The sequence below is a fragment of the Notothenia rossii genome (genome assembly GCF_949606895.1).
Source record: "Notothenia rossii genome assembly, chromosome: 3".
In the NCBI taxonomy this organism is placed as follows: domain Eukaryota; kingdom Metazoa; phylum Chordata; class Actinopteri; order Perciformes; family Nototheniidae; genus Notothenia; species Notothenia rossii.
In genome coordinates this window covers 19,016,330-19,040,901 of record NC_136901.1, presented here as the reverse complement: position 1 = coordinate 19,040,901, position 24,572 = coordinate 19,016,330, and the positions used below count along the sequence as shown (strand labels likewise).

General features: G+C 40.8%; 2 protein-coding genes across 4 annotated transcripts in view; one reads left to right on the top strand and one right to left on the bottom strand.

Annotated features, from left to right (window-relative positions):
- The window catches only part of men1 (multiple endocrine neoplasia I), a 17,552-nt gene extending 14,395 nt beyond the window's left edge, over window positions 1-3,157 (bottom strand). Inside the window, exons 1-3 of the mRNA XM_079671119.1 lie at window positions 3,000-3,157; window positions 1,019-1,500; window positions 337-545 (exon numbers count right to left, since the gene is read on the bottom strand). Of these exons, the coding sequence (XP_079527245.1) occupies window positions 337-545; window positions 1,019-1,454 (645 nt within the window). The 5' untranslated portion in view covers window positions 1,455-1,500; window positions 3,000-3,157. The remainder of the gene's footprint in view (window positions 1-336; window positions 546-1,018; window positions 1,501-2,999) is intronic.
- A 779-nt stretch (window positions 3,158-3,936) lies between these two features.
- rtn3 (reticulon 3) overlaps window positions 3,937-24,572 on the top strand; it is a 43,040-nt gene continuing 22,404 nt past the window's right edge. The window contains exons 1-3 of one of the 3 annotated variants that reach the window (XM_079669246.1): window positions 3,937-4,305; window positions 13,039-13,086; window positions 17,105-20,014. In XM_079669246.1, coding sequence (XP_079525372.1) covers window positions 4,215-4,305; window positions 13,039-13,086; window positions 17,105-20,014 — 3,049 coding nt within the window. In that variant the 5' untranslated portion in view covers window positions 3,937-4,214. The remainder of the gene's footprint in view (window positions 4,306-13,038; window positions 13,087-17,104; window positions 20,015-24,572) is intronic. The other 2 variants (XM_079669247.1, XM_079669248.1) reach the window with 2 other exon arrangements.

Sequence of the window (24,572 nt, the reverse complement as noted above, 5' to 3'; positions counted from 1 at the left end):
TTTCCTGTAAGCACATGCTGTATTTTACTGAAAATGATGTCATAAACGATCATTTCTTGTTTCACAAAGAGCTGTCCAAGGAATACATATAATAATTACTATGTGAATTCTGGGATTTTCTTTAACACTTGTGTCGTCTTGCTATCAACTTTTTTCCTTCGGGTTTGAGTATTTAAAAAGCATATAGTATAAATAATGACCTGTGTTTCTGAGTTAAGAAAGGAAATAATGTTGAATAATCTTACAGAATTGCCCCTAAAAGAATTAACATGCTATACATTTGAATAAAACCAAATGAAAGTGATAATTATTATTAATTCGATTGATACACCTCACCTTCTCACTGACTCCTGCTGTGACTGTTTGTCCTCGTCGGTCCTCGTTACCCTTCCCGTGCCAGGTCACCTCGGCCGTTTCTTCCCCGTTTTTGCTAAAAATGACCCAGGCGTGGTCCTCAGACAGCGCCAGGTGGACGTCCTTTAGACCCAGAACCTGGCAGGCTGCCACCACTGCGAAGGCCACACCGGAGCTGTCCAGTTTGGTACCTGTTTCAATTTATAAAAAATAGTTATTTTAAGCCTTTAAAAACATCTTCATAAAACAAATGTTTAAGTAATACTTAAGAAGTTATGTCACCAATGTGCAATAATGTAAAAAACTAAAAACAGACTTATGTGCAATATGTACCTAGTTAAAATTATAATAATTACTCGCTGCCTTCTTCGCTTTACAATGTTAATATGTAACAATAATCTGTAAGTAAGTACTATGTGCAATATATCATTTTACCTCTGTTATCTAGCTTCTACCAAATAACAATTTTACATGTTACATTTTAATTCATTTCAAAAATACTGCTACTACCTTTTTACCGAATGTGTATATTTTGAATTGGAATAACTTGAAACATTATGTGCATGCCCTTTACCTAATGATGTTTTATTTTTTGACTCCATCTTCACTTTTGCTGTAACAATGTACATTTCCCTCATGTGTGAATTCTGATTCTGATTCCTACCTGTGATGAGACTGAAGAGAGACTGGATGTGGGCCCGGTCTTTGAAGTAAGAACGACTTAGACTGTTCCAGATCACATCAGACACTTTCTTTACCAGTTCCCTGCTGGACCCTGAACCCGTCCTCCGGTACTGGGAGAGATCCACCGCTCCACGGATCTGGGCCGTGAAGCGCTCGTACAGTGCAGAGATCATGCCCAGTTCCACAGTGGGGAAGCATGAGTTGGGACAGTCCGCCTCCAGTGGTTCAAACCGGACCCCTGGCACGTTGATGGGGACGACCCGGTTCACAGCTAGGAAATGCTCGACAAATCCCAGGACCAGGGAGAGAAGGGCGAGGTCTGGCTCTGGCTTGTGGAGCTCAGAATCAAACAGCTGAACCACGCCATCGATCCCCCGCAGGGGGAAGTGCTTCTTCTGGGTTGAGTGCAAACCCATGATGTTCCAAAATCAGTCCACTCAGATGCTCTCCTCACCTGCAGAACTGAATATGACACAGTTGTTAGTTCAACTCCAGCTCAGCACTGGCCATGGTAGTTTTTTTAGCAAACATTTGTCAAATAGTGCATTTACTGGGAACTATTTTCAGTTGTGGCTTAAACCACATTGAGTTTATATTTGCTGTAGGATGTGTATGTGGGATTGAGTCCAAATAATTAACAGTATGTGCTTTCATGGTAATAAAGGGCCCTGTTACAGTTTAACAGAGTGGCTTATTGATGTGTTAAAAACAGGGCCGGTTTTTGGCATAGCCGGTCGCTTAGGGCACCAGATCTGGGGGACGTTTCTGTTTGTAGTGTATTTGTCTTTTTAAGAGATTTTTCATGTATTCTTTATATAGCCTATTCTATTGTGTATTCCTTGGATACTCTATTGATCTTTACTACTGTAAAATCTCGCCTAGGGCAGCAAATTGGCTAGAACCGGCCCTGGTTAAAAATAATAATATTTTACAACAATGGTGATCTATGGTACAGAGGAACAGGCTACATACAGGTAATCATTCAATACTTAGTAAGGCACATTCATTGTTTGCTCGGGTCAACACATGGGATATGTTAAACATTTCAGACTTTCTATGCAACTGTTGCTTTGCCAGTTATTACTTATAATACTATATAACATGTTAAAAAAATGCACAAAAGGCTGAAAATACACGACCACAGTTCTATAAAAAGGCAATATTGCTGTAAAAAATGTAAAAGCCTATTAGTATTTATCAATTATGTTGTCATATATTATATGAATCTACTGTGAACACTTATCTGCATGTATACACATTCTGTTAATAATGTGAGCAATAATTATGATAATAACAATGACCTGCTGCAGACACAGAGCTAGACACTGACCCGGGGATGAGCAGCTTTGGTTGCATAATGCTGGTTACATCAACGCAGCTAAAATGGGCTATATGGCGCTTTGGTGGGCGGGGCACTCCTACTGCTACAGATGTAGCCACATTCAATTCAAAGCTACAAAAGGATGCTCTTCTACGTTCTTTCTTCCGATTAATGCTTCGAAAGGTCCACGCATGACCAGAAACGCAGTAGTACTGCAGTATTTACAACCGACCAGGAATACTCTGTTACTGATAGATTCATTCATTTGCAAGCCGGGTGTACTGATCCAGGCTAACTAGCTAACTAACTAAGTTAAGTAAACGTTAGCTAACCATTTATGCTTGCTACTACTGTTAGTTTGCTGAATGAATTTCTTGTAAGATAAAGTACACAAATGGACCGAACCAGAAAGCGGGCCACACACTGTGACAAACAGCTCAGGAGCAGCTGGATGAATGACGGCTGTTGTCAGAAGCTGCTAACAAGCTAACGAGCTGCTAGTTAGCTAAACTCACCACTTTTGGATAACGCGTATCCCCCTAGGACTCTAGCGAAATACATCATCACAACCTGTCGCAATACTGACTTGCTCTAAACTCTCAGTAACTGAGAAATAAACCATGTGTAGGAGATAACATACCCGTATTCTCACCGCCTCATCCACATGTTTTTGTTTGTGTCCCCCTTCTTTTGCCGCGCAGTTCAGTCTGCCTGAAATTCACTTGCAGTGTGTTGCCAGTCTCTACGTTTGCGTAACGGAGTAGATCTAATAACAATATGGCGGACGCTGCCAATCGCGGTCGAGCGCTGATAGACCCATCCCTATGGTTGTAGATCTTAAGCACTGCGCACACAGTTTCCCATCGTGTAGGCTGGGAAATGTAGTTCATAATGTGTTGTTCGTAGACTCTGCCAGCAGAAGGCGTCATGGAGCCGTCATGTCATATATTGCTACAAAATGGAACAAAGGTAACCATTGCATAATGGAAAACAAGCTACAGTAAAATCCACACAATTTGGACCCTTATAAAAGTGTACCCATATCCGTTAAATCGTTACATCTTCATAATTTAACGGATATGGGCCAGCTATGTCCACGACCACGTTGATTATATTGCTTTTAAAAGCAATATAATCAACGTGGTCGTGGACATAGCTGGCTTTGTTACAAATATCTCATACAAACTCTAGTTAATGTATTCAACCCATAATCCTCCACCTTTATCCCACATTTATTATACACTCATATTTTCGTATTATTTATTCAAATTCTAATAATGTAGCATCCCACATCTAAAATAGTTATTGTTCAAAATGCAAAATCCCACATTTGTTCAGAGCAGGTAGAAAGAACCGTGTTCAGGAATATTCCTCGTGCTGCCTTCAAGTGCTGTGGGGTATTTCTACATCGTGCGTGAACTTCACAACAAAATTACTAGAACCATGGCAGTTCACTGATACAAAGTTCCTTGAATGTAGGGCGGATGTAGGACAAGCTAAAATAGTGGTGGTAATAAAATAATTTGATGGTGTTATGTTATCGTACATTAGCGCAGTTGCAACTCATATGTAGCAGGTGACAGTTGACATATAGGAGACTCAACGGAGACTTTGAACGCGTCTCACCCCGACATGTTTTTTTCCCCTCCTCCATAGTCCTCCTTGTTTCCCTCCATCTCTGCTGATCTGTCAGTGCTCGGACGTTGCGTTAAGGTGCAGACCCGAGTCCCGCTCTTGGGGAAATTTAAGGAAAGTCAGACGAAATATACGTCTTTAAAGGACAGTATACGACGATTAATATCGAGACGACAGGCATTTTACCTCCTTTGTGCAGTTGTTTTGAAACTACAGTAAAATGGATCCAATGACTCAGTCCGCCCAGATATCATCGTCGCAAGGGATTGCCGATGGACAAAATTCTGCTGCCAAAGAATCAAAACCATCCGGTAAGAAACAGTCTAACGTTAAGTTAGCTAGACTAGTGTCAATTTAAACTTAACCTTAATTCTTTTTTTAACCATGTGTCGTTTAAACGTAAGGCATTCATAATTGCATAGGTCTAACGTAGCGTCAATACCATAACGCAATACCCCAATTTAGAACGGAAGGCATTGTATTGTAAAAACATTTTATGATATTGGGTCTGTTGTTGGCATGATTGTTTAAGCTTATTTAGCTTTAATGCGAAACACCTGTGGTAGTGAACTTATCCCAACACATGGCTGTCAATCATACCCCATAGCTTTGGCCCGCCCCTGGTACACGCGCTTTCTTCTATAGAGGTTATAATGCCGAGCGAAATGTCTATTATAAAATTGTCAGTTTTAAGACGCTTTGCTAATAAGTGGTGCTTCAGTCCCGTCTATAGAGCATGTAGAGCATGAGGCAAGACATTCAACTGAACTGTGTATTCGGCCAGCTAAGCAGCGAAACACATTTCTGGGTCGACACTGGTCCCCACTGAGCAGCTATTTAATCCGACGGAGACTGCGTAACTAGCAATGCTAATTTAGAAAAGAAAAAAAAATATATATATATATAGTCTTGCGTCATGTTCTACGAGATGGGTATGTTTGTTAATAAGTAAATGTACATTACATGACATATTGTTTAAGAACAAGGTTTGGGGTGACAAAGCGTTATCGGTGCGTTATGTTGCGATGCTCTGCACTGCAGATGCATTGTTACTGGGCAACTGCCAGTGAAGGGAGCACCTCTTAAAGGCGCATTGCCCTTTTGTGTCTTCATAATAACAGTCCCAGACAATAACAGCATGCCTGAAGAGCGTTGGTACTGTCATCCATATTTGTCCAATTATTGTCACTACCTCCAGTTTTTAAGTCTTTTTCGATTTTCAGGTTTCACTGTCTAGAAAAGTCCAATTTAAACAAAGTAATAGTTTTGTCGCCCAGGGCCTTATTGACAGGTTATTGTGTTTTTAAGGAAGTGGCTGCTTTCCAATCAGTTACTGTGTTTGTGTTGTGTTAAGCTTTCTGATTTACACTCCATGGCTCAATCAGTCACTACCACCAGAGCCATTTGAAAATCCTTCAAAGCCATGTTCTGTTAATCAAAAGGATTGTGAGCTTTGAAGAATTAAAGCACATATGGTCTCTGGTCATGGGTGTCAACTGGATATGGCAGGTGTGGCCCGATGCCTCAATGAGATTCAAGTTTATCTTGGCTGGGTGGGATATTTTGAGATCAGTTTATCACCAAGGACAGGACAGAAAATATGTCACAACATAAATATTAGACCATCATGGACATACGGAAGCAAACAATGTCACATCATAAATATTTAGGACCATCATTTCTTGCCATGCCTACAATCATATGATGTACCGTACGATTATTAGCTTATGACAACAATGACCAAATTATAATTTATTTTATTTAATCTCTCAAAAATATTTAAGGATTGTTAACCTTATATATCTATATTATTTTTAAGATATATGTATAGGTTGTTCTCAAAACTGTGACATGAACTTCATAAGAGCTAGTTATTTTCCGACAAAGTATAAAGTAGCAAAGATGGCTGTTTCTATATAAATAGTTTTCTGGCAGCCCTGAACAAACTCAGAATGATTAGGGTTAGGGATGTCCCGATCACCTTTTTTTGCTCCCGATCCGATTCCGATCATTTGATTTTGACAATTTGCCGATATCGATTTTTCCCGATCCGATCTTTATGCAATGCATTAAGAGAAAAAAAAGAAAAAAAGCATTCAAGTTGTCCCTTACGGTTATTATTTTATTTAAATTGGATATTCTATCCAACATGGATATAGCTTCTTTCTTTCACAGCAGCATTGGATCAGTTCAGTCGTGCAGCATTGGATCAAAACAAAATAAAGCTTATCAGTACTCGTTAGCTTACTGCTACAATTAGACACTGCGCCCTGCCCACTCTGTTGCCAGATTTGAGAGAAATAAGCAACCAGGTCTATGAAAACAAGCCCCAAAGAAGCAACACATACATGATGTTGTGTAATTTGAAACCAAAACTAAGGCCTCAGGATGACTTTAAGACTTGAACATGGTCATTTTTGATTTGTAACATTGAATACAACATTTAAAAAAAAGTATTTTAAAAAAAAAAAAAAAAAAAATCCCGATCCCCAATTTTTTTTCTCCCGATTCCGATCTTTTGAAAATCACGTGATCGGTTCCGATCCCCGATCACGTGATCGGATCGGGACATCTCTAATTAGGGTAGCTTTTTTCCATTCCATGACAGATAACAGACATTGACTTCTGTGAACCTTAGTCATTACAGCCCTGCTGAGTCATCTACGAATGTGGGCTTTGGGCCTACCCTGCATCGTTATCATATGGAAAGACAATGTCTTTAAATCTGTTTTTCTTACTAGTAAATAACTTTCAATTGTATTTGAGTTTGATTTTGCAATTGAATGTCACTTTTAACAACTTATATGTATATAAGTTTGTGTAATTTTATTTTACGAAGGGACTTCCATTTAAATAAAACCAACCAAATGAAGATATTTCTTGTTGTGAAATAGTCTACAGCTAATGATTTATTTGTTGTTGATTAATCTGTCAATGATTTGATGAATGTGCTTAGGTAGACAGACAGTTAAAAGGTACGCTGTGTTGCTTTGAGCAGTCATTCCCTATGATGTCATTGCAGTAATGTACTAATCACAGGAACAGTTACATTATTTATAGTCAATTCGTTTTGTTGCAATATTACCCAAACAAGGCTGGACACAGGCACAAATCCAGGCCAATGGTTAAGCTTTATTCACCTGTTTATCATATTTTATAAAAACATCCCTTTTCTCTGATCTGCTCCTGTTTTACTTTGCTGTCCATTTAAAAACAATCTTTTTGTCTGTAAACCTAGCACCATGTAAACTACTTCAGCAGTCATTCCCTCACTACAACATCAGACATACATGTTATATTCACTTATTCATAGGGTTTTCTAAACCATAGTTAATCCCTTCTTTAACTACATGTTTACCAATAACACCTGGCTTTTCATTTAAAACATCCACAGAAAGGATTGATTTGTAGTTTTTGCTGGTCACATGTGCATGTGTATCCTGAAATGTTGCCTCATAACTTATATGGAAGTATTCTTTCTAGTTTATCATGACATGTTCATTGCCCATGCCTTATTGCAGTAGTTTCCATAATAATCTACACAGGTCTATCTTTGCCTCAGTGGATGTAACCTCTCCAGCTCCTGTCTGTAGCTGAGACTATTTCACTTGACTTGCACACTGATGAGTGACAATAGTCACAAAGGAAGTGACACACTTCAAAATGAGGACCTCATTTCTGAAACCACATTGCATCATATTTTTCATGGAAGTTAGCCTTGGAATCAATCTAGGTATTGATGCATTATGTGTAATCTCATCTCAAACAGTGCGAAGTCTTACTTTAGACCTTATTACACAAATTGCTGGCCTTTTACAGTAATTCTTAGCACACAGTTTGATAACTGTCGTTACATGTTCAGCTGTCACGTTGCTCATATCTTATTATAGGAATGTTGTAATATGAGCAGACTAACATTTAAATTACTTGAGGCACCAACCCCACCTCTATTTTGATCTACAACCAGTTAAATAATGTTCACTGAAGAGAGAATTGGGTTATTTCCTGTGCTTTGACACTGTTTTATAGAAAACTCCCAATTTGTTATCAGAAATCCTTAATTTTCCCAACAATGGAGAAATGTACATTTGATGAGTTACCAGAACTGTAATTGCTGTGGTTCATAGTGTACCAAACCTAGTGGTTTTTATCATTCATATCAATGTTGTTTGAAAAACTCATATTTCAGTAAATTGGAAACTATAGGTATTAAAGAGCCTGTGACACGATTTTCCCCCATCATCCAAACCCATCAATTTGAGTAAATATTGTCCCCTTGAAAACCGTTACTGAACTGATTTTGGATATTTGTACTTTGATAACCATTAATCTGCCCTTCAATGTTGACCATTTCCTGGATCTTCTCGGGGATTCTTCAAGTCCCGCCAAATTATGGGTGACGTCAATGCGGGCACAGCGCTCCAGCTGCACCGTTCAGGATCCCAGCATCTGCATGTAAACGCACAATGGCGCACACAGCAGCAAGCTCAGACAGCGATGACAGTTTAATTTTGAATGTGTCTGAGAGCTCATATGAGGCTGAAGGATCGGTTTATTTTGTATCTGTTAGAAGTTTAGGAATTAGGTGCGTAAATATGGGCGATCATACGGTCATGTAGCCAGTGGTGGACTGGGACTAAAAATCAGCCCGGGACTCTCGACCGGCCCACTTCGGTACAACTAGTAAATTGTCAACGGGGGGAGTGGGGGATGTGCTAGTGACTTATCCGACCGGCCCACTTCGGTACCGGCCCATCGGGCAATTTACATGATGCCGTTTAGACAATATAATAATAAAGGGCGGTGCCGGCTGTCAGCGAACCGATCCAGCCTTTCTGCGCGACTATCACTCAAATGCGGGACATATTCTCAATGTGTGGGACGCGGGACAAATAATAAAAATGGTGTGTGTGCAGTCTCGCACAGTGCGGGACACCTGGTCACCCTACACACACAGTTCTGCCCATCACACACACACGCTTCAAATCAAGTTGCATAAATGCTTGAGCTCCGTTTTTATTAGAATTACTGTGAAATCTGCCTATTATGTTGTCGTCATTATTACAACAAACACACACTTGCAACTGATAACACTGGCAATGATTTTAGATGTATTAGACTATTTAAAAAAGAAATCATGCTTCAAATAAGTGGGGGTACGGCGTACCCCCGCGTCCAACGCCCACTACACCACTGAGCAACTACAAAAAGCTAAGGTTAGTTTTCTCATCAGGAAATGCAGACCGGCTCAAACAAAAGATGTTTACATCATCATCCTCACGATCATTTAATGTGTCATATGTTCGCCGAATTGACATGAAAGCACTAATAAATGTAGTTTCATCCACTTGAGTTTACAAAAATAATCGATTTGTTTTTATATCACATCCGACGGGAGGAAATTCAGCAGCTCTCACTACCGATTTTTAATCCTAATTTAATCATCATCTTCACCACGATCATTTATGTTTATGTTCGCCGAATTGACATGAAAGCACTGACAAATATGAATATAATGTAGTCAACTTCATTAAAACGTTATTAACGTGCCTAAACTCAGTAATTCACCATTTCTACGCATGACAGCACACTTTGTCCGTGTTTGGCTCTCTCGCCGCACAGTGAAGCGTTCCCGCATTGACGTCACTTCCGGCTTCCCCCAAAACCTCAAAATGAGTCGAAGGAATTTTCCCGCGATGTTCGAAATTATTGATATTTATCGGAACGGTATCGCTTTTTCTTTTTTAAACTGACGGTTCGAGATTACTAGTAGCCCACTATTTCATTGCACAACAGTTGTTGGGTTCGTGTCACAGGCTCTTTAAATTTAAACTACCTAAAAATGAAGCTCACAAGCAAAGCTGCAAGGAACACAGAGTTCTTTCAGCCTCCTTTCCCTCTCTCTCCACTTGTCTTGCCAGCACGCCCCCACCCACCCCTGCAGGAGCGGACTATATCACTGCAGCCACAGAGGCATCATAGAGCCCTCAGGGTGGACAGTACAGGGTAGCTAGGGCAGGGAGAAGACCCGCCCTGCACCATCATTTCCACTAGGTTATGAGCTTAAGAAGCCCTAAAGGCACAGTGGCAAAGCTTCCAACTCACGTCTGCCAATGATAGATTTAACACAGATGAACCGTAGTATTTGGATTGCACACTGACTTAATAGGCGCTTTCACACCGGATTACTTTTCCCAGTATAGTTCCGATAGTTCTTGAAATGTTGCGTTCACTCCAAAAAAATCCGGAACTAGAACTTAGTTCATGAGAACCTTTTCACCCCCTTTTTAGTCCCTGCTAGAGAGCAGGTACTTTCATGAGAGAAAAAGGTTCCCATTTCTGATTGGCTGGGCGGATTGCAAACCAGGACCCGTAAAACTCGGAAAGTTTTGTGAAGCCGCCATTGTATTTGCTGGCATTAGCATTAGCATTAGCCCAGCGCACCAACGGAGAGAGACTAACTTATGGCAACACAAAAGAAAAATGGGAGCGGTGGAGATGAGGAGGTGTCGGCGTTCTGGCGATTTACTCGGAAGGCTTCAGTAGAAGCTGCTGGGAGTCCCAGCAGCTTCTACTGAAGCCAGTCCCCAACTCCGGGGACTTCCGACCGGGGACTTCGGGTGGCAGTATACGCCGTGAAGTTGTTTGCGGCGAAGAAGAAGTGACGGCAGCGGCTTCATTTGCGTAATCTTCCCTCAGGGACCGGTGTGAACGCGATCTGCTCTTTAGTTCATCAGAATTAAAGGATGATTTTGACAAACTCACAGTGAATGATCAGCAATCCTGCAGTTCCCTTCAGCTCTAGAGGTTTTTAGCCTCTTTTAGCTCAATGTTTTGGCTGTACGACCCACACTCTCTGATCTCTTTAGCCTCTTTTCCAGCAGCTGCAATCAGCTGCTAGAAATGTGAGAATGACTGTTGTCCATCAACACTAAGTAGACAGACAAGTTGTGGAGCTAAAGAGCCATATGTTTTTTTCTCAATAGTTGGTAGAAACCTATCCTTTAAAGAAGGATTAGTATTTGGATTCATAGAGTGGCAAGAAGTGCTACAAAACAAGAATTCTAGCATTGTACTATATCTTCTAGGATAATAGAGATATATCTGTAAAGCTTTATAAGGTTACGACATGTCAGATGTTGCGTTTTCATTTTGTTCACTGCCCCCTAAAACATGACTTAATGCACCTTAAGTAAAGCAAATGTTTAGTTAAGCAGCCTGAGCTAACTCTTTTGATCTGCTCTGGTTATATAGTTGGACATTATTCAGCTTGGATTTTTGTCTCTGCTGTGTTTAAAACACCATCACATGCATTCTTGTTCATTCCTCTTTAGATATATATGTTGTGTTTTTGTAACATTTCCACAGCTTAACAGCAGTCATCAGCGTTTTCCAAAGATGCCATAAAGTATGTCTTTCCATAATGACATACTTGTGATTTTTGTTAATGTGTTGAACCATGATATTTATGCATGCTTTTAATTTCGAAGGTTCTGAACTATCATATTAGTTGTCATGTTTATGTCTACAGGTATATATAGTTTTCGACCAGTATCTTCTTAATTCAATTCTCACCAATTTGTCCCTAAAAATAAATGGGGAAGCACAAGAAAGACGTAGACATAGCCCTCATTGTGGTTAAAAAGTGAAGGTGTGGTGTGTTCAGAGAGTGTGAATCGGAGAGAAGGAATGCTGCACATCGAGGACACACCAACCCAACCTCCCCAGCCTGTATAAACCCCTATTCAGCGTTACTGAAACAAGACGCTGCACCTCCCTTGGTAAACCTGAAATTCTTACACATCTTCAGTCCTTTCCCTTGACAAGACATTTCTCTCCTGGCATGCACAACCAGTCTGATGGAATGGAGGTTGAGGTGTGAACACTCTTAAACTTTTAACCTTGAGGAACTGTTTGCAGGTATTTGGCCCCTTACATTCCAGCCACCACTTTTTTGGTTTCAGGCTTCCCATAAGGCTTCCCATTGGATTCACGGATTGTCTATCATCAGAGAATGAAAGAGTTAACATTAACTTTGGGTGATCCGGTCTGGTTTGCAGTTGGCATTCCAGTTCACCCCAAGGGTGTTGAATTGAAGATTCAACTTATTTTCATTACGTAGTACAGGTACTATGTAACAAAATGATTTCTCTGCATTTGACCCATCCTAGTGTTGGGAGCAGTGGGCTGCCATTATGTATGGCGCCCAGGGAGCAGTGTAGGGAACGGTACCTTGCTCAGGGACACCTCGTAGCACTTGGTCTTTCCGGGACTTGAACTGGAGACCTTCCAGTTGCCAAGCAAACTCCCTATGGACTTCGCCACCACCGCCTGAATGGGGTGTAGGTTAGGGCTCTGTGTAGGCCAGTCTTCCAGGCCAAACTGGGAACACTATTTCTTTATGGAGCTGACTTTATGCAGGAGGACAGTGTAAGGTAGAAACAGAAGTGGCCAAACACAAACTGCTGATCCAAAGTTGGAAGAACACTTCATCATTGTGTGCTGTAGTGTTAAGATTTCCCTCAAGTAAAGGGCCTCTACCAACCATGTAAAAAACGAACCAAAAAGACGGCGTTCTTGAACAGGGCTGCCCAGTTACTATTTGCTGTATAGTGTACATGAAAACTTGGACCTGTTGGTTTCTTTAGCAACATAAGTCCTTGGAGAAGTTCTCAAGACTAAATAGTATTTAGTTAAGTAGCAGGAAGCACTTCTGTTTGCTCATAGCCACACTAAAGCAAAGTGAGAAGGGCTTTTGTCTGCTGCTAAATTCAACTGTCTTGGTCTTGCCTGCATAGCAAATATAAGTGCATGTATTAAAGTTATTGAAGGTTTACTGGCTACTTTTTTACAATTAGTCTTTATTTGGTCTTTATTTGTAGCTTTTTGTATAGTATGTAGAGTTGATAAGGCTGGATAAGTTCACTCTTGTTTTCTCCTAATTGTACTGCCTTTATTTGAATTTGACTGGGTCTGATGGATAGGACTTATTTTCTTCCTCTTCTAGGATGATCATACTTCTGTACTTTTATTTCCTTTTTCAGATTCCTTTCTTTCCTCTTCGCCTGTATCTCTCATTCAGTCTCCTCAAGGCAAGTGTATGGTTCTCTTACGCTGCTCGCCTGCTCTCTCCCTCCGTCCTTTTCTCTCTCGCTGGCCTGCTGCTGTACTGCGCTACCTCATCCCTCTTTCTAGTGCCCCTCTCCTGCTCGTAATCTTCTATTAAAATAGAACCAACCTAAAAAGAAACTAATAACATGGCGAACTACTGTCTTAACCCCAGCTCCTTTCCTAGCTCAAACGGTATTTACCCACCCCTCCTCCAATAAAACCTTGCCATGCTACTCCATCTGTTTCCAACACTGCTGACCCTTAGTTGCTGGACTAATTGTAAGTTATCAACGCAACGCAACGCAGCACAGCTCATGTTCTCAGACATATGGTATTGGTAATTCTCTTCACCACCCCCAACCCCTTCTGCAACTTGAGATGAAACCTCTCTAGCTCATGCCGTAAATAGAAATCTTGACCTATTGACAGTTTACATTGTTAGTTAATGTTAAAGCTGCAGGCATAGTGATAGTCCGAGCAGCTTCACCTTCAGAGCTTTTACTTATATGAACACGTGGTGCATTTGAAATAATGTGCCTCAGTTTATACATTTGGCATACATAACTAGCACTCACTAACCCTAATCTAAACGAGTCTTTGTCCGTTTTAGGATTCAATGCTGCTTGTTCTCACCCAAACAGAATCTTGACAGGACAAAAAAAATGAGACATGGAAGACCATACCTCTGCAGCTGCTAGCAATCTGATCCATTTCTGTCTTTACCGCCTGCTAGTGAGCATTATTTAGGTCAGCAGCACTCACTGTAGGTACAAGATAATCCCAAGATTGCCACCTTATTTTAAGAAAGCAGAGAAGTTCAAGTTCACATTGTGCGCACAAGAGCAGAAATCTAAAAATGAATCAGGTTGGTGTCTCCGGAGGTACCAGCTTTCTGCTGCCCTAGTATCCAAGCCCGAGCTCCCCTCAGTCCCAGTAGCAGCCAGCCCCCAGAGGATGAGTGGCACTGGAGGCATCATCCACCGCCCGATGACCTGGGCCTGCCAACGCCTGTGGCAGACCCAGGTTTCACTTGCCCTCCACCCCTATATCAGCTTATGGCTCTGTGCATGTCTCACATCATTGCTTAAGCATTAAAAAGTAGGTTTTCTTTGAGCGTTATTTTATTTTGATTTCAGATTCTTTTTATGCTGTCATTTTCATCAGTCTTAGTAGTCTATACTATTAACCAATACTTGTGAAAGTATTTTTTTTTGTTTAGTGATATAGTATAATAGATTGATTAGGGAAGATAACGCGAGCCACAAAGTATCCTTAGTCACAGGGTACCATTACAACACTTATGTCTCATGCATCCAAACTATTCACTATGAGTGAGGAATGACGGGACGTGACTGCACCCAGTGGAATTTGAACTACTGAGTCATCTGTTTCTCACCAAAAATATCTGACTGAGCTTAAGCATTACATTTTGTAATCAGTAAAGCAATGCCTGGGGTTTCAATGTAAATTCCTTTATTAGTTTGGTGTATACCCCTTTGTTAAGTCTGAGTGATAAGGAGATATATGATTTAAAACCCACTTAATTTCAGATTATTTCATCACATATACTGATCCCAAGAATAACATTTCATGTTCAGGGTAAGAGAACATTTAGCTAATTGTAACAAATGATTTTGGGGCCACATTCACATTACCTCAACTCCAGCTACTGCAGAGAGCAGATTACATAAATCAGACATGGAAGTCCACTGAGGCCTAATTTGGCAGATGGCACATCACTAGTGGCCCATTACAAATTAAACTTGTTGATAGTTTTTTTTTATAACCATGTTCATAAAGCTTCTCCTGAATTATAGTCTCTCTGGAAGTTGATTTTCAAATGAAGTAGCCCTGGCTCTCTCTAGAATCTGTGGATGTGTTCTCAGAGCACGAGCTGTTATGGAATTTGTTTACTAGTACAGAGCCAGAGGACTACAATGCTGCTGGCTAGATGGAAAGTCCATTCATGTGGCCTAGTTTGAACAAGGCATTGTATTGTGGAAAAGGGGAGGTAGCAGTCCAAGACAAAGTGGACCAGTCAGTTGGCCATCAGTGGAAAAGTCTCTGCCTATGCAGGGGATATAAAAATATGTGGATCTGAAAATACTTTATTCAAGTGGGCTTGATAGGTAAAGGTTAAATCAGTTGGAGGTTAATATAGACAATACCCTGTCCTAATGGCATCATGGCAGGTGACATGAGAGATCATTGGTGTTTGAACAACCATTTGACTGTTGGAACAGTTGCTTAGAATATCTTTGAATGTCTTTAGAAACATCCAGGTGACTTAGTGGCCACATGGCTGGGGAAGGGGGCCCTGCCATCACAGTGACTATAAACGTCTCTTCAGCTGTTTGGCTGAGGAAATGATGAATGACCTGATTAACTGCACTGTGAAGGCAATATTGCCTAACTTTTGGCATTTTATAATTTCGGTATCCGATCCTTACATAATTTTGAGGATGTTATAATACATAGTTTACAATTACTGATTAGGTAGCTTGTCACTGAGCACAGTGAATGCATCTCTGTTTGTGATTGAGACATTTTTTAGATTAGTCCTTTGCCTAATGGCCGTTTTTTTCTACATTAAACTGTATTAAAGTTTTCCATCATTAGTAATATGGTTGTTTGCTAGGTCAATCCTTTTTCGCTAATATTTGAAAACAGCATGGAGATCTGTAGGTAGGTTTTGAAGGACAATTTCTTAGTAAGTTAACTGGTAGTCAGCACATTTTTCAAACTGAAGCTTGAACACAGACTATATCCACGGTTTTAAGGCCCCACCTGACTTAACTTAACAGCGTGTGCCTGATTTCAGAACTTCAATTGACTGTTTTGATTCAAAGCGGATTGTAGTGTGCCAGGCTAGTACAACAAATTTACTACGCTTGGTCTCCTTCCCTCTTCCCACTGCTTATTTTCTATCTAATAGGCATATTTACACACATAATTGGCACAGAAATAAAGTAACTTGAAGTAAGCCCAAAGCTTTATGAAACAAAAAAAAAAACATTCAATATTAATTTCCAATCTGTCAGATGAGGTATTTAACATTGAAGCAGTGCTGCACACCCTTGTTTTAAGTGGAAAGAGAAATAGTTTAAAAGTGCATTATAAGTCACATGGTTTTGCATTATAAAAGGAACATGTTGATTATGCAGAAACATTCACCTTTTACGAAGATGATTCTAAAGGAATTCTGATACATCCTAAAGTAATAAAAGGCCTTGGGGTGTAGGTGCAACTTTTATCCTTCTGATCTTTCGTCTGTTTTTTTAGATGCCTTTTTTATATCTCAATCATGTTTTGTTACTTGTGTAACAGTCCATGGTGTTCTGTGGTGAAGGTGAAAATGATGTCGGCTGTTACAACTTTTTCAGTTTTTTTTAAAAGTTGCATTTGCACTTTCTTCTTTGTAACATTAGCAGTAGTAGCCTAAGTGAGTTTACCTTGAAAAAAGAAATAGCATTTCACATGACCAATATGTAATCCCACAAATGTGTGGTGTAAATCCCAGCTCAGATTATAGGAGTCTAGAGTTGAGTAGTTAATACCAATTCTATGTTTTAGTCAAATCTATTTTTGAAAATGAATATGAATAAAATGTTTTAATTGTTTAATTTAATCATATAAAACATTACAAAATGTATTTAATGACTGCAATTGTTAAGGAATTTATATACATCAATCACCATATCCACACATGAAGAGATTAGTGTTTTTTTCTTTTTCTTTTGCTGTTTATCTGATCATTCAGATAATTTAAGTTCATACGGACCGGATTGCTTTATTGCAACTTTGAAGTAGAAAACAGCATGCAAAGCATAAAAATCCCATCCATTATATGAATTTCCATGATGCAATGCATGAATGCCTGGGCTGCAACATCAAGGCCTTGCTGAATAATATTAGAAGTGCATGAAAATGTAGTGTGGTGTGATATATGACCCCCCCTCCTTTTCTTCTTCGCTGTTCGCTTTTTGCGTGCCGATGCAGACAAAAGAGTGGCCCTGGGCTCCGACAAGCCATGCGAAGGTGTCGCGACATCCCTTCGTTTTCCTTCTCAGCATGGCTCATCCACCCCTAGTAATTACGGGAGTGAACCAGGGCCGCCAGATGGACGACCAGACTCACCGATAAAGACATCTCCCGTTTCGGAGCGAATCAAGGCACTTGAAGCTCTGGCTGCCAAAAAGAAGGAACCAGATTTTAGAAGTGATGGTGGTTTTTCTCACTTCAGAGACCGCAACCATGAGAAATCTCCCACTGAGACACCCAGATCTCCCACTGAGACCCAAAAAGCTCCAACTGAGGTGCAGAAATTCTCCACTAAGACCTCCACATTCTTTACTGAAAATCCAAACTTCTCAACTGAGACACCCAGATCTCCCGCTGAGACACCCAGTTCTCCCGCTGAGACACCCAGATCTCCCACTGAGACACCCAGATCTCCCACTGAGACACCCAGATCTCCCACTGAGACCCAAAAATCTCCAACTGAGGTACAGAAATTCTCCACTAAGACCTCCACATTTTTCACTGAAACACCAACATTCTCCAGTGAGACCCCCAAATCTCCCAATGAGACCAACAAATCTCCCACTGGGACCCCAAAATCACCATTTGAGACCCCTCAATTTCCCACTGAGAGAGCTATGCCAACTGTCCAGAAAAGAGGAGGATCTACTGATCAAGAGTCACCGGAATCTCCCTTTGAAGTGCTTGGAGATTTAAGACAAGTGAATGAATTTGAAGAAACAGAAGAGTGGATGAAGTCTCATTTACCTCCTGTGCCAGACTATGCTGCTGTAGATCTAACTAAAACCACCCTGACTTCAGACATTGTGACGTCGAAGGCAAAGAAAGAAACTGACATAGTTATAGCCGATGCTCCTGCTCTCTTTGCTGGAGTCCCTGATGCGTTCATGGATTCTCCTGCTGAAGCTTCAAAGCTGAAGAATGATTCTAGTGATGCACAGAAGCAGTCATGTATTGAGGAGTCTGAATTTGATCTAAGCTATTTGCCAACAGCCTACATGTGGGATCAACAGGAAAAATCAGGTGCCCAGGCTTCATCAAAACTTGATTCAGGCCCAGTTCCAACTGCACCTCCTGCAGGCTTTGACTCCCAGTCTCCTCATGTCCCTCCACCAGTTGGCATGGATGCTAAAAATAATATCTTGGATGACAAGAAGAACATGTGTACCGGAGATCTTGAGCCCCCAGAGGCAAGTGAAGCCGACAGCTCAGGAGATTCAGACGACACAGTCATTGAAGATGGTGTCTCTGTTCCTGCTGCTGTTCCTCCGGAAGCAGTCTCAAATGATCCTAGCCCTGCTGCAGCAGCCCCGAATCTTCCCACTGATGAAAAGGAGATTCCACCAAAGTCGGAGAGGAAGCTAATGCAGGTGCCAACAATAAATGTCATAGAGACTGACGAGCCAAATTACAGTGATGAGGAGATGGAAATGGAGCTTGAAGTGGAGGAAGATGAGGACTATGAGGCTGTAAGAGAACAAGCTAGAGAGGCTCCGAAGAAGGAGCTCCCAGACTCAGAGGATAGTAAACATGAACCACCCAAAACACGGCCATTAGAAACCGAAATCATGGAAGGCTACTCTCCCCCGTCCTCACCTGTGGACTCTGATGCTGAATACTCTCCTAAACACAACATAATCAAAAATCTTCCTGAAACAGTACATCATGAGTCTGCATCAAAACCTGAGGCCCAAACCAATCAAGCTCAAACTGAAAAATCACAGGCCACTTCCAATAAAGAAAATGATGAAGACCCTTTCAAAGTCACAAATGAAGAAGTGGACTTCCCAGAGAACGATGATGAGTGGTCAGATGAACCACAAGATATCATGGTCAAACCTTGCAAGACTGATGTTGCTTTCATAGAAACATCCTACAACCAATCCAAGGTGGATGAAAAGAGCAACACTGCTGGAAAAGAGGCTCATATGGGAATGGCTTCACTATCTAAAACCAGTTTCATGCAAGATGATATATATGACCGACAATCATTTGAATACGATTATGACGCATCCTCTACCTTGGATGATATTGATGAAAAAGGGTTGAGTGCTAAAGAACGCTTTCTTTCGGATCCTTCTCAAATCAACAATGAACCACTGAATGCAAGCAGTCCAATTCTGGATAATTTCACTTCAGTGAATGATGATGAAGCCTTCCCCAAGCTGGTCGATCAGCAATGTCAAAGAGAATATCCCCAAGATCCATATTCCTCTTTCCAAAGTGAGAAACTTAGCAGGATGAATGAGCAGGATTTCAATAAAAAAATGACCACTGACATTGTTACAGATAATAGCAACTGCCTCCCAGCACAGAAGATTGAATCAAAGCTCCAGCAGGACACTAAAGCAGGTCAACAGGCTCCTGAAATGACAAGCAATCCAGAAAGCAATGACTCAGATAGCTCAGTTTCTGAGCCTACAGATAGCTTTGTTGAGTTCATGCGAGAGTGCCTGAAATCAAGACAGGATGAAGCACAACAGGATGATACGCCCAAAAATGTACCTTCTGAGGACAAGTTCTGCAAAGCTGGTTTGCGTCCTAATCAGTCCCCTCCGACCATGGTGATGGATCTTGAACAAGAACAGCTTACTATCACTGCTCTTAAGGAGCTGGGCAGCAGTCAAGAAGAGGAAGAGGATGTGGCGTCTCTACAGTCAAAGGTTCCGGACCATGGCAAAGCTAACCCCAATGCTGCATCTACTCAGCAGTCTTCCTTTTCCGCCGTTCCTAATCCTTCATGTTCCCAAAGCAACAGTGTGTTTAACGGCACATATTCCAAAGAGGTAGAAGCCATCGACGAATGGGTGGCTGAAGCCTATCATCTTGCTGAGCATGTCGTGACAGCAATACTAACCCACTTATCAGGTAACACCTCTTCTTATGGGCGATAGGCCTGCTGACCTCACACAGTCCCCTCAAAAAGACCCCTTTCCTCACTTGCACCTCGAACTGCCTGCTCATTCTAAAAATAATTGTTGTTTTTATATTTTGTATACATGTAGGAACATGCTTTATACAACAAAAACACTCAAATTGCCAACACAACTCTTTCGTTCCTTCTGTATTGAAAATGTAAGGCACTTTAACAGTTCTAATTCAAATTTAGCCTGCACACAGCAATGCTTAGTTGTAACTACTCGTCTCCTGTCAGCGTTCCTGTCACTAAATACCGCCCCTCAATACGACATTGAATATCCACTAGAGCAGAGGTGCCCAGTACGTCGACCGCGGTCGACCGGTCGACCGCGGGGGCAATGCTGGTAGATCGCCAGTCATTCATAAATTAAAAAAAATCCAGCTCCGTTAAAATAGACAAAACAGGTTTTGATCCCTCCTCCTTTGGCCTCCCTGCCACTTAATTCAGGAGTTGACTTGATTGACAGAAAAAGCGACCTATTGCTTTCCAGTCTGTTAACACAGAATGCAAAGCGATACAAAATCAGTCAAGTGCCGGGAGAGACAAACAACAAAATGAGTGCGGGAACGAGCAAAAAGCTAAAGACATACCACTTCCACACAGAATGGGAAGGAGAATCTTTTTTTGTGATTTCACATTCAAAGGTTATTTGCCTTATTTGTAAAGCAAGCGTCGCTCTGCCAAAGAAAGGTAACGTGGAGAGGCATTATCGGAGTGTTCACAAGGCATATGACAGCGACTTCCCTCCGAGTAGCGAGTTGAGAAAGAGAAAGGTCATGTATTATTGCTACACAAACATTATCTCTTAGTCTTAGTGTCGCCAACTCGTTTCTAACATGCAAAAAGACAAACAAATGCGTCTATGGTCGGTGTATTTTCTATCTTTCCAATCCAGAAGAGATCTCTCTCTCCCCCGTCTGTTTGCAAGGGGGCGGGGCAGTTTACACACACGCATCTGCTACATGCAGCAACACACGGAGGAGATGGTGGAGAGAAGCGCTCCAAGGTGTGGTTACATGTTACCCGTCTTGAGGTGGACAATGCTCGTCACCAAAAGTGTTTAGCATGTAAGGGCGGTAACACGAGCAATTTGTCTAAACATTTAGCAAAAGTGCACCACATTCAGACGGAGGAATGCACCGGTTTCGACTGTCTTTCGAGTAGCTCTGTAGCCCCATCCACGAGTAACGTTTCCACGTCAGGTGTTATGTATGCTAGCAGCAACACACAGAGTTAACTACATTATACAAACATGGGTTAATGATTAGAGGTAACTGAGTTATTTATTTTGTTAAAGTTTCAGCTATTCTGTTTCCAGTTCTGTCATCAGATTATTTAATAAGATTTGTTAAAACATTGTTGTTTCTTTTGATGTGAAATATTATTTATTTAATTCAAATAAAAAGCAATGTTAATTTTGTTCACAATTTAAGTTAATTTAATAATATATGTATTTTTGAATCAAGTATTCATCTTTATTGTCTTCATTGTTAGTTTCCACATGCCTAAAACAACCTCAAACTAAATCTAAAAGTTGATGGCTAAATAAGAGCGTTTGAGAAATTGTGCAAGGCACACAGTAGTAGTCCGAATAGTCGATTAATCGTTTCATTAATCTATAGATTAATCGATAATCAAATTAGTCGTTTGTTGCAGCCCTATTGTAGTTATCCCATGTAAAAATAAAACGTGTTATTCAGCAACCCTTGCAATTTGGGATTTTATTTTTGGTTGGTAGACCTCGGTTAGCTGGTGATTTCAAAAGTAGCTCACCAGCCAAAAAAGTGTGGGCACCCCTGCACTAGAGGTTCAGGTTAGAAGATTCTAAGATGAGCAGCACACTGTCTTCTCCTCGTAGTACTGTATTTCTAATTCATTTGACTTATCGGCAAACATACTATGTGCACTAATATCTGTATTTCTGTTAACATCTTCTGACTATATTTGCCAACCAATGATCGAAGAAATGTAGTTGCTTAGATTGTAAAAAATAGAGATTGAATTTGTATCACATCTATTTTTATTTTTTGGGGGGTAAGATGAAGGGGGAACAAAATTAAAACCTCCAGCAGTTTATTGGTTATTTGTCACTTGTTGCCTATTTATTTTTTTATCGAAAACCCTTTAAAGTTTAACAAAGTTTAGCTTCGATAGTATTTTATTTTGTTCAGTTAATCGTGATCACATTCAATCATCAAGTGCTGTGCTTTTAATGATAGTTTGTAAACCTAATGGAGTAAGGTAATTGAAGAAGGTGTTCTCGTGTTAGAATGTCTTATTGCATCATACGACACATACAGTGGGGCAAAAAAGTATTTAGTCAGCCAGCAATTGTGCAAGTTCTCCCACTTAAAAAGATGAGAGAGGCCTGTAACTTTCATCCTAGGTATACCTCAACTATGAGAGACAAAATGAGAAAAAGAAAATCCAGAAAATCACAATGTCTGATTTTTAAAGAATTTATTTGCAAATTATGGTGGAAAATAAGTATTTGGTCAATAACAAAAGTTAATCTCAATACTTTGTTAAATACCCTTTGTTGGCAATGACAGAGGTCAAACGTTTTCTGTAAGTCTTCACATGGTTTTCACACACTGTTGCTGGTATTTTGGCCCATTCCTCCATGCAGATCTCCTCTAGAGCAGTGATGTTTTGGGGTTGTCGCTGGGCAACACGGACTTACAACTCCCTCCAAAGATTTTCTATGGGGTTGAGATCTGGAGACTGGCTAGGCCACTCCAGGACCTTGAAAAGCTTCTTACAAAGCCACTCCTTCGTTGCCCGGGCGGTGTGTTTGGGATCATTGTCATGCTGAAAGACCCAGCCACGTTTCATCTTCAATGCCCTTGCTGATGGAAGGAGGTTGTCACTCAAAATCTCACGATACATGGCCCCATTCATTCTTTCCTTTACACGGATCAGTCGTCCTGGTCCCTTTGCAGAAAAACAGCCCCAAAGCATGATGTTTCCACCCCCATGTTTCACAGTAGGTATGGTGTTCTTTGGATGCAATTCAGCATTCTTTCTCCTCCAAACACGTCTAGTTGAGTTTTTACCAAAAAGTTCTATTTTGGTTTCATCTGACCATATGACATTCTCCAAATCCTCTTCTGGATCATCTAAATGCTCTCTAGCAAACTTCAGACGGGCCTGGACATGTACTGGCTTAAGCAGGGGGACACGTCTGGCACTGCAGGATTTGAGTCCCTGGCGGCGTAGTGTGTTACTGATGGTAGCCTTTGTTACTTTGTTCCCAGCTCTCTGCAGGTCATTGACTAGGTCCCCCCGTGTGGTGCTGGGATTTTTGCTCACCGTTCTTGTGATCATTTTGACCCCACGGGGTGAGATCTTGCGTGGAGCCCCAGATCGAGGGAGATTATCAGTGGTCTTGTATGTCTTCCATTTTCTAATAATTGCTCCCACAGTTGATTTCTTCACACCAAGCTTCTTACCTATTGCAGATTCAGTCTTCCCAGCCTGGTGCAGGTCTACAATTTTGTTTCTGGTGTCCTTTGACAGCTCTTTGGTCTTGGCTAGTGGAGTTTGGAGTGTGACTGTTTGAGGTTGTGGACAGGTGTCTTTTATACTGATAACGAGTTCAAACAGGTGCCATTAATACAGTTAACAAGTGGAGGACAGAGGAGGCTCTTAAAGAAGAAGTTGCAGGTCTGTTAGAGCCAGAAATCTTGTTTGTTTGTAGGTGACCAAATACTTATTTTAGCGAGGAATTTACCAATTAATTCATTAAAAATCCTACAATGTGATTTCCTGTATTCTTTCCCCCCATTCTGTCTCTCATAGTTGAAGTGTACCTAGGATGAAAATTACAGGCCTCATCTTTTTAAGTGGGAGAACTTGCACAATTGGTGGCTGACTAAATACTTTTTTCCCCAATGTAATACAGACACAACTCTTTTTGAGGGACACTTTTCAATGTTTAGAGAAGACATCTCTAGTTATGAAATGTATTAAATCATTAGATATCATATTACTGTAAGGTCGCATATTCAAGAATATTTGTTAAAGTTATATGTGTGTATATATCATTCAGGTTTATTTTACTTTAATCTAAAACTGTAGAGAGTGCAGTTGTCACAGGGATTATAGTATCCAAACCACAATATAGTGGACACTAAGGCTGCACATGGTCTGGTGATCCCCTCTCCATCTGATCTTTTGACCCTCTCGTCCCCTTTGTCCTTTACAGCTTGGCAGTGGTCCATTGACAGAGAGTCGGTGAGGTTTAAATATGGTGCCCTGGTGTTGGCTTGCAAGAACCTTGAACATCACGGGGTACAGTCAATTCCCAGTGTCGGGTTTCTGTCCTAATGCGACTTACCAAAGCACACTTGGTGAACACTATGACAGGATGAAAAAGACATGGTACAAGAAAAAACAGTTATGGAAAAATGATCTCAAATAAAAGTGGTGCATAATTCATACTTGGTTGTTAAGCATAATGCCACCTTGGGCTAAAAGGTCCATTTTTGTCCTCTCGTGTCCAAT